Source organism: Balaenoptera physalus (genome assembly GCF_965194825.1).
Source record: "Balaenoptera physalus genome assembly, chromosome: 1".
Classification (NCBI taxonomy): domain Eukaryota; kingdom Metazoa; phylum Chordata; class Mammalia; order Artiodactyla; family Balaenopteridae; genus Balaenoptera; species Balaenoptera physalus.
The window spans coordinates 48,305,212-48,319,636 of NC_138882.1; the positions used below are offsets into that span (position 1 = coordinate 48,305,212).

Consider the following 14,425-nt stretch of genomic DNA (forward strand, 5'->3'; position numbering starts at 1 on the left):
TACATCCCCTGCTCTAATTACTGCATCATTTCAAAAGCATGATTAACAAAAGAAATCTTACTGCATGAATACATGGTCTGAATTCGCCGGCATTTAATTTTTCCTTGAACTGGCGTTACTTACAAGAACAACTGAAGGGCTATAAACCACCTTTAAATTACACTCACTTTCTATTAAGCTCTTCAATCTCAACTGCTGTTTGATTTTCTCCTGCCAGTGTCCTCAAAAGCAGATTATATGCCTCAGTTGATGTATCATTGGCTGCCTTTGCCACTCGTACAATGTCATCAGCTTCTTGTTTATGGCTGTATAACATAAGAGGAAAAACAAGCCATGAAACACAACCGTCTCATAGGGAAAGAAATAGAATTTAGGTAATGCTTACCTTATTAACATACGTAAACTAATGTGGGCAGAGTTCCACAAATATTGAAAAAATCTTATAAATTTGGAATTTTGTTATCATTTCAGCGGGACTGAGTTTATAAATAGCATTCTGTAATCTGAGAAAATGATATTTCCCAAGGATATTAATGATATAAAATGTATAGGGGCAAATGCTTATATTTCTTAAAAATTACTTTTAAATATAACTATTTAAGGGTATTTATATATGAAACTGTGTATACCAGCAAGAACGCATTTCTCTAGTCATAAATACAAATCCCAGACCTCATCTTTAATTGCTACTCTGGTTCTGTTACTGCATAGTCCTGAAACAACTTTGACTATTCAGATTTCTCACAGGCAACCTAGTTACAGGCCAGGAAGAGCAACTCAACAAGGAACATGTCAACAGGGACTCCAGACAAATAACGCATTTTAGCTGGGTAACTGTTAAGGTTTTTTCAACTCTAAAATTTCATATTACATTGTCACACTGCAATACATGGCCATTCTTTTTGATATGATAAACTTTCCTTCAAAATTCATGCATGAAGTACACCACAATTAATTTCCAAGACCTACTTTTCTCGGGAGTTTTCTATAATGTTTTCAGCTGTCTTCTTTTAATCAGAAAATTCAGCTCTGAAACCATGAATGTTCTATGAGCTAAATTACAACAGTTCACACATATTTACAAAGAACAGAAAGAGCACATATGGTAAAGCAGGAAGCCAATGTAACTGCTCAGACATTGAGGCTAAAATTCTAACATCAGGCTTATTTAAGCACCCTGTACCTATGAGGTCTACTAGCTGTTCTGCAATGCATTTGATAAACATTTATTGAGTACTTACTGTATGCCAGACATTGTTTTAAGCATTGGGACTTCAGCAGTGAATAAAGCACACAAAAACACCTGCCCTCACGGAGCCTACATTTTAGCAATTTTATTTTTAAAAAAATGTTTTCACTTGATGCCTTCTACATTTAAAGTCTTCTTAAGAAATTACCTAACATTTAATCAGGAATGAAATGGTCTGTTTCTGATTTTCACATGTACTATGGGTTAGTAAATGTTTTCTATTGAAACTTGAAAATTAAACATTTTTGTTGAAAATTTAAAAATTTAAAAAAATAACTAAATTCTACTGAGCTTAATTATCTATTAACTTTAAGGTTTCAAAATTAAAAATCTAAAAAATGTTACGGTTTTCCTTAGATGTGCAAATATAATTTCCCTCCAAACCATCATATTCTAATATTCAAAGTAAATATTCTAATTTCAAAGTAAAGGGAAGCAAAGAGTACATGTAGCTAATAGCATTTCAGAAACGAGAGCAAACTTTGCAAAAGTGGGTTACATGGGAAGTGTGTGTGGGGATAGGATGAAACAACGTGTGCGTACCGCGATGAAAGCCATAACTTAACCATTAAAGAGGGAGCTGGAGGTTACCGTTCAGCAAGCTTTCGTGCCTCATCCGCCAAAAGAGTCATGTTGTTTGGGTCCCCTGTAGATTCTGGCTGAGTGATTGACTAGAGAGGAAATAAACAAAGCACTAATCTCAAAGGAATGAATTATTTAAATTTAATAAAGCAAGTGTCAAAACTAAATTTTCACTAGCGTTATTTAGAGAAAGAACGTCTCTTCTTAATTTCAGAGATCTTCAGTTAACATCAGCATCCTTGGTTGCAGATTATTATTTCTATTTTCAGCAGAGAAGAAAGGAAGTTTAGGGACTTCCCTGGTGGCCCAGTGGTTAAGATTCCATGCTCCCAATGCAGGGGGCCTGGGTTCGATCCCTGGTTAGGGAACTAGATCCTGCATGCTGCCACTAAGAGCCCGCACGGCTGTAACTAAAAGATCCCTCATGCGGCAGCGAAGATCCTGCGTGCTGCAACTAAGACCTGGCACAGCCAAATAAATAAATAAATATTAAAAAAAAAAAAAAAGGAACATTAAATTGCCTAGTGCCACAGAAGGAACACAGCTAGAGAAAGGATCCATATGTCTTTTGGTTTTAATCCAGTTTGTGATAACTATTTCATGGCAACTATAAGCAATATGGCTTTCTTGCTCCATGTCTGAAGACAAATAAAAAGATACAAGGAGTCAATTTAGCTGAAGAAGCATTCCACTACCAGTAAAAGCCAAGGGACTCCCTCAGCCCCACCTCAGACCTTCCCAGTCACTCACCACATTGGCAATGGCAACTTTTGCTTTCTCAAGTTCTCTGGATGCGATTTCAATCAACTGCTCTGTGCTTTCTACCCGGGCACATGCTTGTTCAGCCAAGTTTCCGGTCTCTTCAATGGTATTCCGGATATTCTGTAAACGGCTAATTTGGCTGAATAAGGTGTTATTCACTCTCTGGAGGCGATCCATCAAATTTTGGTCTACATCTGCAATCACAGTGCAGAAGAAAGTCCATAAATTATCTGAAGCGGGGTTGTGGAGGGGAACACATATCATCTCACGTGAAATCTGAGGCGCTGCTTATCCTTACTCTTCCAAACATAGCATCTTTCTGACAAGTTTCCCTAAGTCCATTGGCAGAGCTGGTCAGTCTTCACTGTGCCCAGCAGTAGCGCCAATGTTACATTCATCTACGGTCTCCAAGTGGGTTAACTGGAGATTAACACACTGTCTCTCCCACTTGACTATGAGTCCCTCATTCTTACTCAACACTGTATCCCCAGTCTTACACAATGATTGGCAAAGAGAAGACACTCGAAAAATGTCTGATGAAGGAAAGATTTTGATATTCCAGCACATGCAAGACTGAATCATAAAAATACAATGTTGTTAAAAGCACTACCAGCCCTGAGAGCTGGACATTTTTCTAAACTAGGAAAAAACTCGGTTCAAAACTGATGTTGAAATATGGCACGTTAAAATTATTTTGTATTTTAAACTAAATAGACTCTTGCTGCCACCTCCCACCGCCTGGCACATCCATGTAATTTCTTTCAAATTGATTTCTGCTTTTGAAAAGTTCTTCAAATTGTTCTCTATTAATTATGCCCATTCAATTTAAACCTCATACCTGTGTCCTAATCAATCAATCAATAAATATAAGCCCATGCAAAGACAATTCTGACGTTATTACAATTCTCACATGGCATGAAGTTATATTATAATATACAGGAACCATTAAGTCAATCCTATTCGAAATTGACCAGTTCTTATTTCTGCATGGTGCTAGTGTTGGCATCTAAATTTTCCAAGGAATGTAAAAGAGATGAGAAGCCAAAGTTAAGATCAACAAAGATGAATACAGGTTTGGAAAAATAGCAGCTTACAAGCAGGGCCATCCAATCAATACACATGCAAAGCTGGTGGCCTGCAAAACATCTCATCTAACTATACAAAATGGCCCTGCTCGGATGTTTACTTAAAACAATTCTTTGATAATCCAAAGATTTTTAAGAAAATACAAAATATAAAAACAAGCTGAAATCATAGAAAATCATTTAGATTTAGGAAGCGTTAAGCATTGGCTTCATTGGCTAATGAAGTTATAGAAGCCCCTTCCCTTTAGAACTTCAAAAAGGAAACAGATACCGATCTCTCTGGCCAGTTCTTTAGAGAAACAATAGTATCCCAAAAAGGGAACAAATAACCTAAGTGGATCACTTCAAAGCCCTCTAATTCCAAGTGTCCAATTGCAAGACCTAATTGCACCATATAATCTCCCTTCAAACTGCAGAATAAACACAAGTTTAACTACAAATGAACACTTAGGGAGAGTCTGAAAGGGTAAATCATTTTGAAGATATTTTTATTCTTGGCTAGTTTGAACCTAAGTAGGAAAGGTCAGCCAGGAGCTCCATGAATCAGGATTTAGTGGGAGTGGATTTTAACTCCAGCCTCCCTGTGGTGCTCCCAAAGCTACCAGAAGCAGCCCGTTATGCTCCCCAGCTTTCAGGTGGCTCAAGGGAGGGTATGGTGGCCATGGCTCCTATCAGAGCTTCTGTCCCACAGAATCACCTGCTTGGGCAGAGGAAAGTATGTAGCCATCGTGGCCAAAAAGAGCCAGATGTAACTGGGGCTGCACCAAGGTGTGGAGCCTGGATGAGTGGCAGTGCTGGCTGACCTCCCCTTCCCGCCCCTTGACCATGCCCATGTGCTGGTGCTGCTGGCACCAGAGCTGCCTGCCACACCCCACCTCTCAGGTTGACTGACTGGCACTTAAGAATGATCACCCCACGTTCAGTTCTTCAACGGATATGGCAGGACAGATGCGAATTTGCTGTTACAAGAGAATACATTAATGAAAAAAAAAGTGTCCAAATTTGAAAATGAACAGCCTAAAAAAACCACCATTGTTTATACAGAACAGGAAACATATAAATTCTTCTTTATCTATGTTTAAGACTTAAAATGTAACAACAACTGAAACAAAACACATACGTTTTTGACCTCTCATTTTATTTTTCAGTTTCTAAAAATTTACCTCATAGAACAATTTTTGGACTGTCCTAATAAAAATTAAACAAACTGGCCCAGACCAGATACATCCAATTTCTTCCTTCTCTACTTCAGTAATTTTATAAAATCTTAGGGACATTTACAATAAGAAATAAGCAATATATTTAGTTTTTGTTGACCTGTACTCTGACGAGAGGACTTCTCTAACTCCAGATGGAAACATCATCAGTAGGGAAGTTGATCATTGTGGTCCCGGGTGTATCAACGTTAATGCACATTTACTACGAGTATCTGATGAGCATCTGTGTCTCAGTGATGGAAAACTCCAAAACAAAAGTGACTTCAGCCCAGTGGTGAGCATCTTGATAGCAGGATTTATAAAATGCTTGGATTTTAACATCTAACAGTTTTTCATGTGCTGGGAGAACTATTTCTGCTTAGTGTATCTTAAAACATTGACAGGTTCTTTTCTACATGTTTAAAAAATAAAATAATTCATATTCTAAACAGAGTTTAAAAATAGAGAAAGAATTTTATAAAACCATACTACTTAACCTTGCATTAGGAGCTACATCTAAAGACGGACCATCTTACAGAAATTACCCACTTGTTTAATCGTGTGTACCTTTGACATCCTGGGCCTCACGAAGGAGGTCAGTCACCTCTCTCTCTGCTTCCTTTAGTCTATCCTCAAAGGCTTGATCTGTCACCATCTCGTCCCCAGTTCCAAGGTTTGCAATGAGATTCTCTAATTCCTGGAGTTTTGCTCGATGATCAGCAACCTAAGCATAATGGAGGAAGAAAAGGGAAAGGTAGGGTGTACAGACATTCCTGAAGAACTCGACTGTACTTCCTGCAGGAACAATAATCAAAGGGGGTACTCTAGAACAGAAGTGCCCAACCCCCGGGCTGTAGACCGGTAGCAGTCCGCGGCCTGCTCGGAACCGGGCCGCACAGCAGGAGGTGAGCGGCGGGCGAGCCCGCGAAGCTTCATCTGCCGCTCTCCATCGCTCTCCACGGCTCGCATCACCGCCTGCGCCATCACCGCCCCCCGCACACCCTGTCCACGGAAAAACTGTCTTCCACGAAACCGGTCCCTGGTGCCAAAAAGGTTGGGGACCGCTGCTCTATAAATATGAAGGTCTATACACTCCATGTATGTATACTTTTAAGTAGGTAACATGGGTAGTTTTTCCTCATTTCTCTGGCTTCAAAAGAAAAACTGGTTGATTCCTTTGACGTTAAACTCTACATGCTGATGATTCTCCAGTTCTGACCTCTCCCTTGTGTTTGAGACTACCTATCTGATATCCCCACTTGGCTCTCTGATAGGTATTCTCAACTTAATATCCAAAACTCCACCCTTGATTTTTTCTCTTAGATATGTATTCTCTGAGTCATTGCCATCTCAGTAAGTAATGCCTACAACTACCTTAAGCAAAAAACCCAAGATCCATCCTTGATTCTTCTCTTTCCTTAACCTTACCCTCTCTCATACCCTGCCCTGCCGAACACACATATAATATTTATCCAATTCAATCTAGGCTTCCCCTTTTGCCCCACTCCCAACCATCAATCTTCACACAGCAGAGTGTTGTTCTTAAAATATAAACTGGATTTCCCAGCTTAAAACTCATTAGTGCGTTCCCACTGGATTTGGAATAAAATCTGAATTCCTTACTCTGGTCAACATGGTGCAACGTAAGTTGTCTCTACCAGCCTTTCCAGTCTTATCACAAACCACTCCTTCCTCACTCAGCAGGCTCCAGACACCCTCCAGCTTTGAGGCCTTTGTACCCCACGTTCCCTCTGCCTGGAACAGCCTACCCACCACTTCTCCTTTGGTTTGCTCTTTCTTATCCTTAAGATCTCACCTTAAGTGAGTTTCCATAGAGGCTCTATATAAAGTAGTTCTCCCCAGTTATTCTCTGTTTGTATTCTTTCTTGCACTTATCTCAGTTAGTATTTCTTTAATTTTTATTATTTGTCTCCCAACTGGAACTTGAGTCTTTGAGAACAGGGACTGTGTCTATTTTGTGCACCATTTTTTCTCTAGAGCTTAGAGCATAGGACGTGCCCATTCAACGTCTGCTGAATGAATGAACGCATGCACTGTTGACAGCTGACCTTATCCTTTACCAGCCGGTAACAAGCTGGACATTCCTGGCAGCCAGGCCAAGACCGATTGTAGAAATAGTTCTCTTCACACTGGTCACAGCGATTCCCCACAAAGCCTTCTTTGCATTCACAGAGACCATCATCTTTGCACTGGAGGGAAAGAGTCCCCTCAGGATGACAGTCACAGGCTGCAGAATAAAGGGAAAAGGGTACATAATAAGGAAAAAAAGGAAGAGTGCATTTTCTTTTAACTCACATTGATATCAATAAGCCAACTGTACTATCATTATAATTAGATGCTTTGTGAAGAACAGGCTGATTTAGGAGAATTTAAATGGTTAAGCCTGCTTAGCAGAGAAGCCAGACATTTTTAAAACAACAGTAAATTTCAAAGTGAGCATCTTTTGGAGGGGGCACATTTCATGTGACTGAATAATTATAGAAATTAGTCTATTATAGAAAGTGCCCTTTTTGTGCACTTCGAGAATTTATCTCTACCTTCATCTCTCCACTGTTTTTCTCTCACTAAGGAACTAGAAAACCCAAATGCTAATGTTTATTTTCCATTATTTTATAGTTTGTTTACTCATTTTGTTCTCTGAACGGAGTCAATGACTTATGCTACATTCCACAGGAGAAATGAAGGAATTCAGAAAGCAAAAACCCAAACTGTTCCGCGGCCTAATTCCAAGCAAGTGTTTATGCCAAGGAGCAGCAGATGTGCACATGTAACCGCACCAAAAGGGCCCCAAGGGTGGGAAGCAACTGAGCCAATAAGTCAACAAACATGTCTGAGCAGAATCCCTCACTGTTTCATTTTCTGCACTAAGAAGGTGATCAATTAAAAAGTTTCATCAAGCACGGGGAAGGCTCGGTAACCAAAGGGTAATCATCTGGGAAAATTAAAGACTAGAAAAAGGAAGAATCAGAAACACTGTAAAAGAAGACATAAAGAGGGTGGTTGCAAAGAAACTAGAGAGGCTCTCGGTCCTCTGAGTTTTAAAAAATGGATAATATTTCTTGAATAAAGCAACTATGATGATTTGGGCACAGCCCTGACTGTGAGCCGTGTGGCTACACTGAGGCTGTCAAAGTCCTTTCTGGACTAACAGTTCTAACTGGAATGAGACGAGACTTTGCCACCAACGCCCCTTACGTTTACAGCCTTCAGGTCCAAACCCAAAGTGGTTGACCTCGCAGCGCTCGCAGTGCTGACCGGTGATGCCAGGCTGGCACTCACACTGGCCATTGTGGATGTCACACTGTCCATTGGTGGAACCCAAAGCATGGCAGTCACACCTGAAAATGAACACACGACATTTCCCAGGTAAGAAAAACAGACTTTAGGCAAACCTTTCTTTTTTGTTCCTTTCAGCATAGGACTGATGTAATTTGTATTAGAAAACAGAACGTTAAGGGCTGTTATGACAGACGTTAAGGGTTATGAAAACCTGAGGGTCAAGTAATTTTCATGAGTTCTATTCAGAACTTCTTTTTCTAACCTAACCCACACAAATACTTTTATTTCACTACTAAAACTACTACCCATGGCTCTCCAATCTGGCACCACATGGGCGCTGAATAGGAGGTTTGAAAACAGGAATTCCCAAGCAACTGCAACCCTTGAAGGTCTGATTCTAAGCATCTCAGAAAGGACCATATAATTTGTATTGTTAAAAAAATGTTGCTCAGGTGACACTGACACAGCTGGGGCCACTGCATTCCACTCTTTTCTCTCATTACTTAATTACAACTCTCCAGTATTGCCTCGAAAGGGTGTCTTGCCTGTTTTAGGCACTCAAATAATTCCTGAACAAAGCCAAGCCAACTATGAACCGTAACTTATAAAAATTCATCTCTGACAATAAAAAAGCAAAGGTCACTTGAACCAAAGGCAGCCGCCATCTTACCTCTCACAGCCCTGCCCGCTCTGCAGGTTGTAGAATCCAGGGTCACAAGCTCCACAGTCCCGGCCGGTCACATGAGGTAGACACTCACACTGCCCGGTCACAGGGTTACAGCTGCTCTGCTGCTTCACGGTCCCGTAGGGGTTGCAGTTGCAGGCTAAGGCAGGAAGACAGAGACAGCAAAAGATGCAAATCATCTGAGAGAAATACTCAAGTATAAACGACACAAACAGATTCTTCAGATTTGCGTTATCCAGTACAGTAGCCACTGGTCACCGGTGGCTACTGAGCACTTGAAATGTGGCTGGTCTGAACTGAGACGTGCTGTCACTGTGAAACACACACTGGACTTCGGAGACTTGGTGTGGAAAAGAACATACATGTCAGAAATTTTTTACTGATTACTTGTTGAGATGATAATATGTTAGATAGGTTAGGTTAAATAAAATATATTGTTAAAATTAATTTCACCTGTTTCTCTTTACTGTACTGTGTCTACTAGAGAAATTTAAATTACATAAGCGGTTTGCACTATATTTCTATTGAACAGTGCTGCATTTGACCAAACAACTGTAAACATTTAAAGAGACCGTGCAATGACTCTCAGAACGAATGAATATAACTGTGACAGAATCTGGCCGATGGCCGATTACCTTTGCACTTGTCTGCTGGATTGGGAGCCAGGGGATTTCCAAAAAATCCGTCTTTGCACCGGTCACAGTAGAAGCCAGCCGTGTTATAGATGCACTTCAGGCATTCTCCCGTCAAGCGATTGCAATTTCCAACTGCATTGGGATCGATGTTGTCATTGCACTGGCACAGGCGGCAAAGCCTCACAGGGCCGTTTCTACCCAGAGGGTCTCCAAAGTAGCCGTCATCACAGAGCTCACATCTTTTACCTGTGCATGAGACAATCTGATGTTATGAAAGAAAGGCCTTAGATGTTTCTAGTGCTACTGGTTACAAACAGTCTGGAGTAACCATCAGATGCAAGGCAACGTGGGGCAGTGGACATGGCACCAGCCTAGGAGAGCAGAGGACCTGGGCTGCAGTCCTGGCATGGTGAGTGACCTTGGACACATCTCCATTTCCTTATTAGAAAGTTAGCACCTGTTTTGCCTCCTTCGCTTCAGTTGTTTTGAGGATTAACTGAAATCATGCACTAGGAGTGCTTTGTAAATGAGTCCAGCTCAGGTTTATCAACCTTTCCAGTCCCAAGGGCTGGTACATTCATCTATGTTTGTTTTTTGCGATAATACTGAGAAAAATGAAAGATGACTGTTGATACCATACATTTCTTATACCACAGGGTGGGCAGGATTATTCTCTTAAAAAATAAAAGGCATGTGCTCATCCTTGTTTGAGCAGTGTCAGCTGGCACAGGAGAGAACTTGGAGATCGTCATTTGCCACTCGCTTCTATTACAACTAAGGGAACAGCCAGGTTGAGAAACTTGCCCACAACCAAACAGCTAATAGCAAAAGAGACAGAGGTAGAATTCAGGGCTTTTTCCACTGTATTAAACTCACTGCTCTTTATCCTTCTTTTTCTACTTTCCCACTATTATTAGCTCAAGTTGTGTTCTTGGTATCTTTGTAGCCAACTGGGCCTGAATTACCTAAACTTTTTGGAGAAACAGAGGTTTCTTCATTTACTCATCCCACAAATACTAACTGAGCATCTACAGACACGGCTCTAGGTTATCAGGGTGATGTGGTGAACAGGGGGGATGAGGTCTCTGCTCTCACAAAGCTTATGCAGCAACTGAGGGAGACCAGTTCACAGACATATAAATAAACAAGATCACTTCAGAGAGCGACACACATAAAAAAGTTAAACAAAACAGAAACCATGACAGAGAGACAGGGTGAGGGCTACTTTATATTGGGTGGTTAGAGAAAAGCCTCTGTAAGAGGAGACATTTGGGATGACAATGGAAAAGACACAAGAAACAAACCATGATAATACCCAAGAGAAGAATGTTCCAGAAAACCAAGATAAGCTCGTGGAAGCAGTAAGAGACAACCATGTAGGTCACAGTAAGGAAAATGGGTTTAAAGTACAGTGAGATGCTATTAGGGGTTTTTTAAGTGATGAGATCTGATTTACACTTTTAAAGTATTATTCTGGCTGCTGTATGGAGAATGGGTTGCAGGAGAGCAGAGTGAAGCATGGAGACAAATTAGGAGGCTATTTCAGGTGAGAGATGACAGCGGTGTAGACCAGGGTGGTGGCGGTGAAAGTGGTAAAGAGTGCTCAGATTTGAGAACCAGCAACACCTGCTGACTGATTGCTCCTGGGAAATGAAAGAGAGAAGAGTCAAGGATAAGCCTCCGATTTTAGCTTAAGCAACTAGGTAGATGGTAGTGTTTTTACTGAGATGAACAAGACTGGGGAAGGAACAGGGTTAGGGTTGGAGAAAATCAAAGATCTAGCTTGGATTTGCTTAAATTTGACATTCCTTTAGCCATCTGATTCAAGATCACACCAGAAAATATTTGGCACAAACTAGTGAGACTTGAGGAGAGACATTCACAGAAAGACAGACAGGATGAAAAGGCAGAGGGCTATGTACCAGATGAAGGAACAAGATAAAACCCCAGAAAAACAACTAAACGAAGTGGAGATAGGCAATCTTCCAGAAAAAGAATTCAGAATAATGATAGTGAAGATGATCCAGGACCTCGGAAAAAGAATGGAGGCAAAGATCGAGAAGATGCAAGAAATGTTTAACAAAGACCTAGAAGAATTAAAGAACAAACAAACAGAGATGACCAATACAATAACTGAAATGAAAACTACACTAGAAGGAATCAATAGCAGAATAACTGAGGAAGAAGAACGGATAAGTAACCTGGAAGACAGAATGGTGGAATTCACTGCTGTGGAAAAGAATAAAGAAAAAAGAATGAAAAGAATTGAAGACAGCCTAAGAGACCTCTGGGACAACATTCGCATTACAGGGGTTCCAGAAGGAGAAGAGAGAGAGAAAGGATCCAAGAAAATATCTGAAGAGATTATAGTCGAAAACTTCCCTAACATGGGAAAGGAAATAGCCACCCAAGTCCAGGAAGCGCAGCGAGTCCCATACAGGATAAACCCAAGGAGAAACACACCAAGACACATAGTAATCAAATTGGCAAAAATTAAAGACAAAGAAAAATTATTGAAAGCAGCAAGGGAAAAATGACAAATAATATACAAGGGAACTCCCATAAGGTTAACAGCTGATTTCTCAGCAGAAACTCTACAAGCCAGAAGGGAATGGCATGATATACTTAAAGTGATGAAAGGGAAGAACCTACAACCAAGATTACTCTACCAGGCAAGGATCTCATTCAGATTCGATGGAGAAATCAAAAGCTTTACAGACAAGCAAAAGCTAAGAGAATTCAGCACCACCAAACCAGCTCTACAACAAATGCTAAAGGAACTTCTCTAAGTGGGAAACACAAGAGAAGAAAAGGACCTACAAAAACAAACCCAAAACAATTAAGAAAATGGCAATAGGAACATACATATCAATAATTACCTTAAATGTGAATGGATTAAATGCTCCAACCAAAAGACACAGGCTTGCTGAATGGATACAAAAACAAGACCCATCTATATGCTGTCTACAAGAGACCCACTTCAGACCTAGGGACACATACAGACTCAAAGTGAGGGGATGGAAAAAGATATTCCATGCAAAGGGAAATCAAAAGAAAGCTGGAATAGCAATACTCATATCAGATAAAATAGACTTTAAAATAAAGAATGTTACAAGAGACAAGGAAGGACACTATGTAATGATCGAGGGATCAATCCAAGAAGATATAACAATTATAAATATATATGCACCCAACATAGGAGCACCTCAATATATAAGGCAACTGCTAACAGCTCTAAAAGAGGAAATCGACAGTAACACAATAATGGTGGGGGACTTTAACACCTCACTTACACCAATGAACAGATCATCCAAACAGAAAACTAATAAGGAAACACAAGCTTTAAATGACACAATAGACCAGATACATTTAATTGATATTTATAGGACATTCCATCCAAAAACAGCAGATTATACTTTCTTCTCAAGTGTGCACAGAACATTCTCCAGGATAGATCACCTCTTGGGTCACAAATCAAGCCTCAGTAAATTTAAGAAAACTGAAATCATATCAAGCGTCTTTTCTGACCACAACGCTATGAGATTAGAAATGATTTACAGGGAAAAAAACGTAAAAAACACAAACACATGGAGGCTAAACAATACGTTACTAAATAACCAAGAGATCACTGAAGAAATCAAAAAGGAAATTAAAAAATACCTAGAGACAAATGACAATGAAAACACGACGATCCAAAACTTATGGGATGCAGCAAAAGCAGTTCTAAGAGGGAAGTTTATAGCTATACAAGCCTACCTCAAGAAACAAGAAAAATCTCAAATAAACAATCTAACCTTACACCTAAAGGAACCAGACAAAGAAGAAGAAACAAAACCCAAAGTTAGCAGAAGGAAAGAAATCATAAAGATCAGAGCGGAAATAAATGAAATAGAAACAAAGAAAACAATAGCAAAGATCAATAAAACTAAAAGCTGGTTCTTTGAGAAGATAAACAAAATTGATAAACCATTAGCCAGACTCATCAAGAAAAAGAGGGAGACGACTCAGATCAATAAAATTAGAAATGAAAAAGGAGAACTTTCAACAGACACCGCAGAAATACAAAGCATCCTAAGAGACTACTACAAGCAACTCTATGCCAATAAAATGGACAACCTGGAAGAAATGGACAAATTCTTAGAAAGGTATAACCTTCCAAGACTGAACCAGGAAGAAATAGAAAATATGAACAGACCAATCACAAGTAATGAAATTGAAACTGTGATTAAAAATCTTACAACAAACAAAAGCCCAGGACCAGATGGCTTCACAGGTGAATCTATCAAACATTTAGAGAAGAGCTAACACCCATCCTTCTCAAACTCTTCCAAAAAATTGCAGAGGAAGGAACACTCCCAAACTCATTCTATGAGGCCACCATCACCCTGATACCAAAACCAGACAAAGATACTACAAAAAAAGAAAATTACAGACCAATATCACTGATGAATATAGATGCAAAAATCCTCAACAAAATACTAGCAAACAGAATCCAACAACACATTAAAAGGGTCATATACCATGATCAAGTGGGATTTATCCCAGAGATGCAAGGATTCTTCAATATATGCAAATCAATCAATGTGATACACCATATTAACAAATTGAAGAATAAAAACCATATGATTATCTCAATTGATGCAGAAAAAGCTTTTGACAAAATTCAACACCCATTTATGACAAAAACTCTCCAGAAAGTGGGCATAGAGGGAACCTACTTCAACATAATAAAGGCCATATATGACAAACCCACAGCAAACATCATTCTAAATGGTGAAAAACTGAAAGCATTTCCTCTAAGATCAGGAACGAGACAAGTATGTTCACTCTCACCACTATTATTCAACATAATTTTGGAAGTCCTAGCCACGGCAATCAGAGAAGAAAAAGAAATAAAAGGAATCCAAATTGGAAAAGAAGTAAAACTGTCA

At 39.7% G+C, this 14,425-nt stretch overlaps 1 protein-coding gene across 1 annotated transcript in view; it reads right to left on the reverse strand.

Annotated features, from left to right (window-relative positions):
• LAMC1 (laminin subunit gamma 1) overlaps window positions 1–14,425 on the reverse strand; it is a 122,786-nt gene that overhangs the window by 12,003 nt on the left and 96,358 nt on the right. The window contains exons 14-21 of the mRNA XM_082472533.1: window positions 9,495–9,740; window positions 8,845–8,998; window positions 8,091–8,233; window positions 6,944–7,122; window positions 5,442–5,598; window positions 2,582–2,787; window positions 1,841–1,920; window positions 168–305 (exon numbers count right to left, since the gene is read on the reverse strand). Coding sequence (XP_082328659.1) covers window positions 168–305; window positions 1,841–1,920; window positions 2,582–2,787; window positions 5,442–5,598; window positions 6,944–7,122; window positions 8,091–8,233; window positions 8,845–8,998; window positions 9,495–9,740 — 1,303 coding nt within the window. The remainder of the gene's footprint in view (window positions 1–167; window positions 306–1,840; window positions 1,921–2,581; window positions 2,788–5,441; window positions 5,599–6,943; window positions 7,123–8,090; window positions 8,234–8,844; window positions 8,999–9,494; window positions 9,741–14,425) is intronic.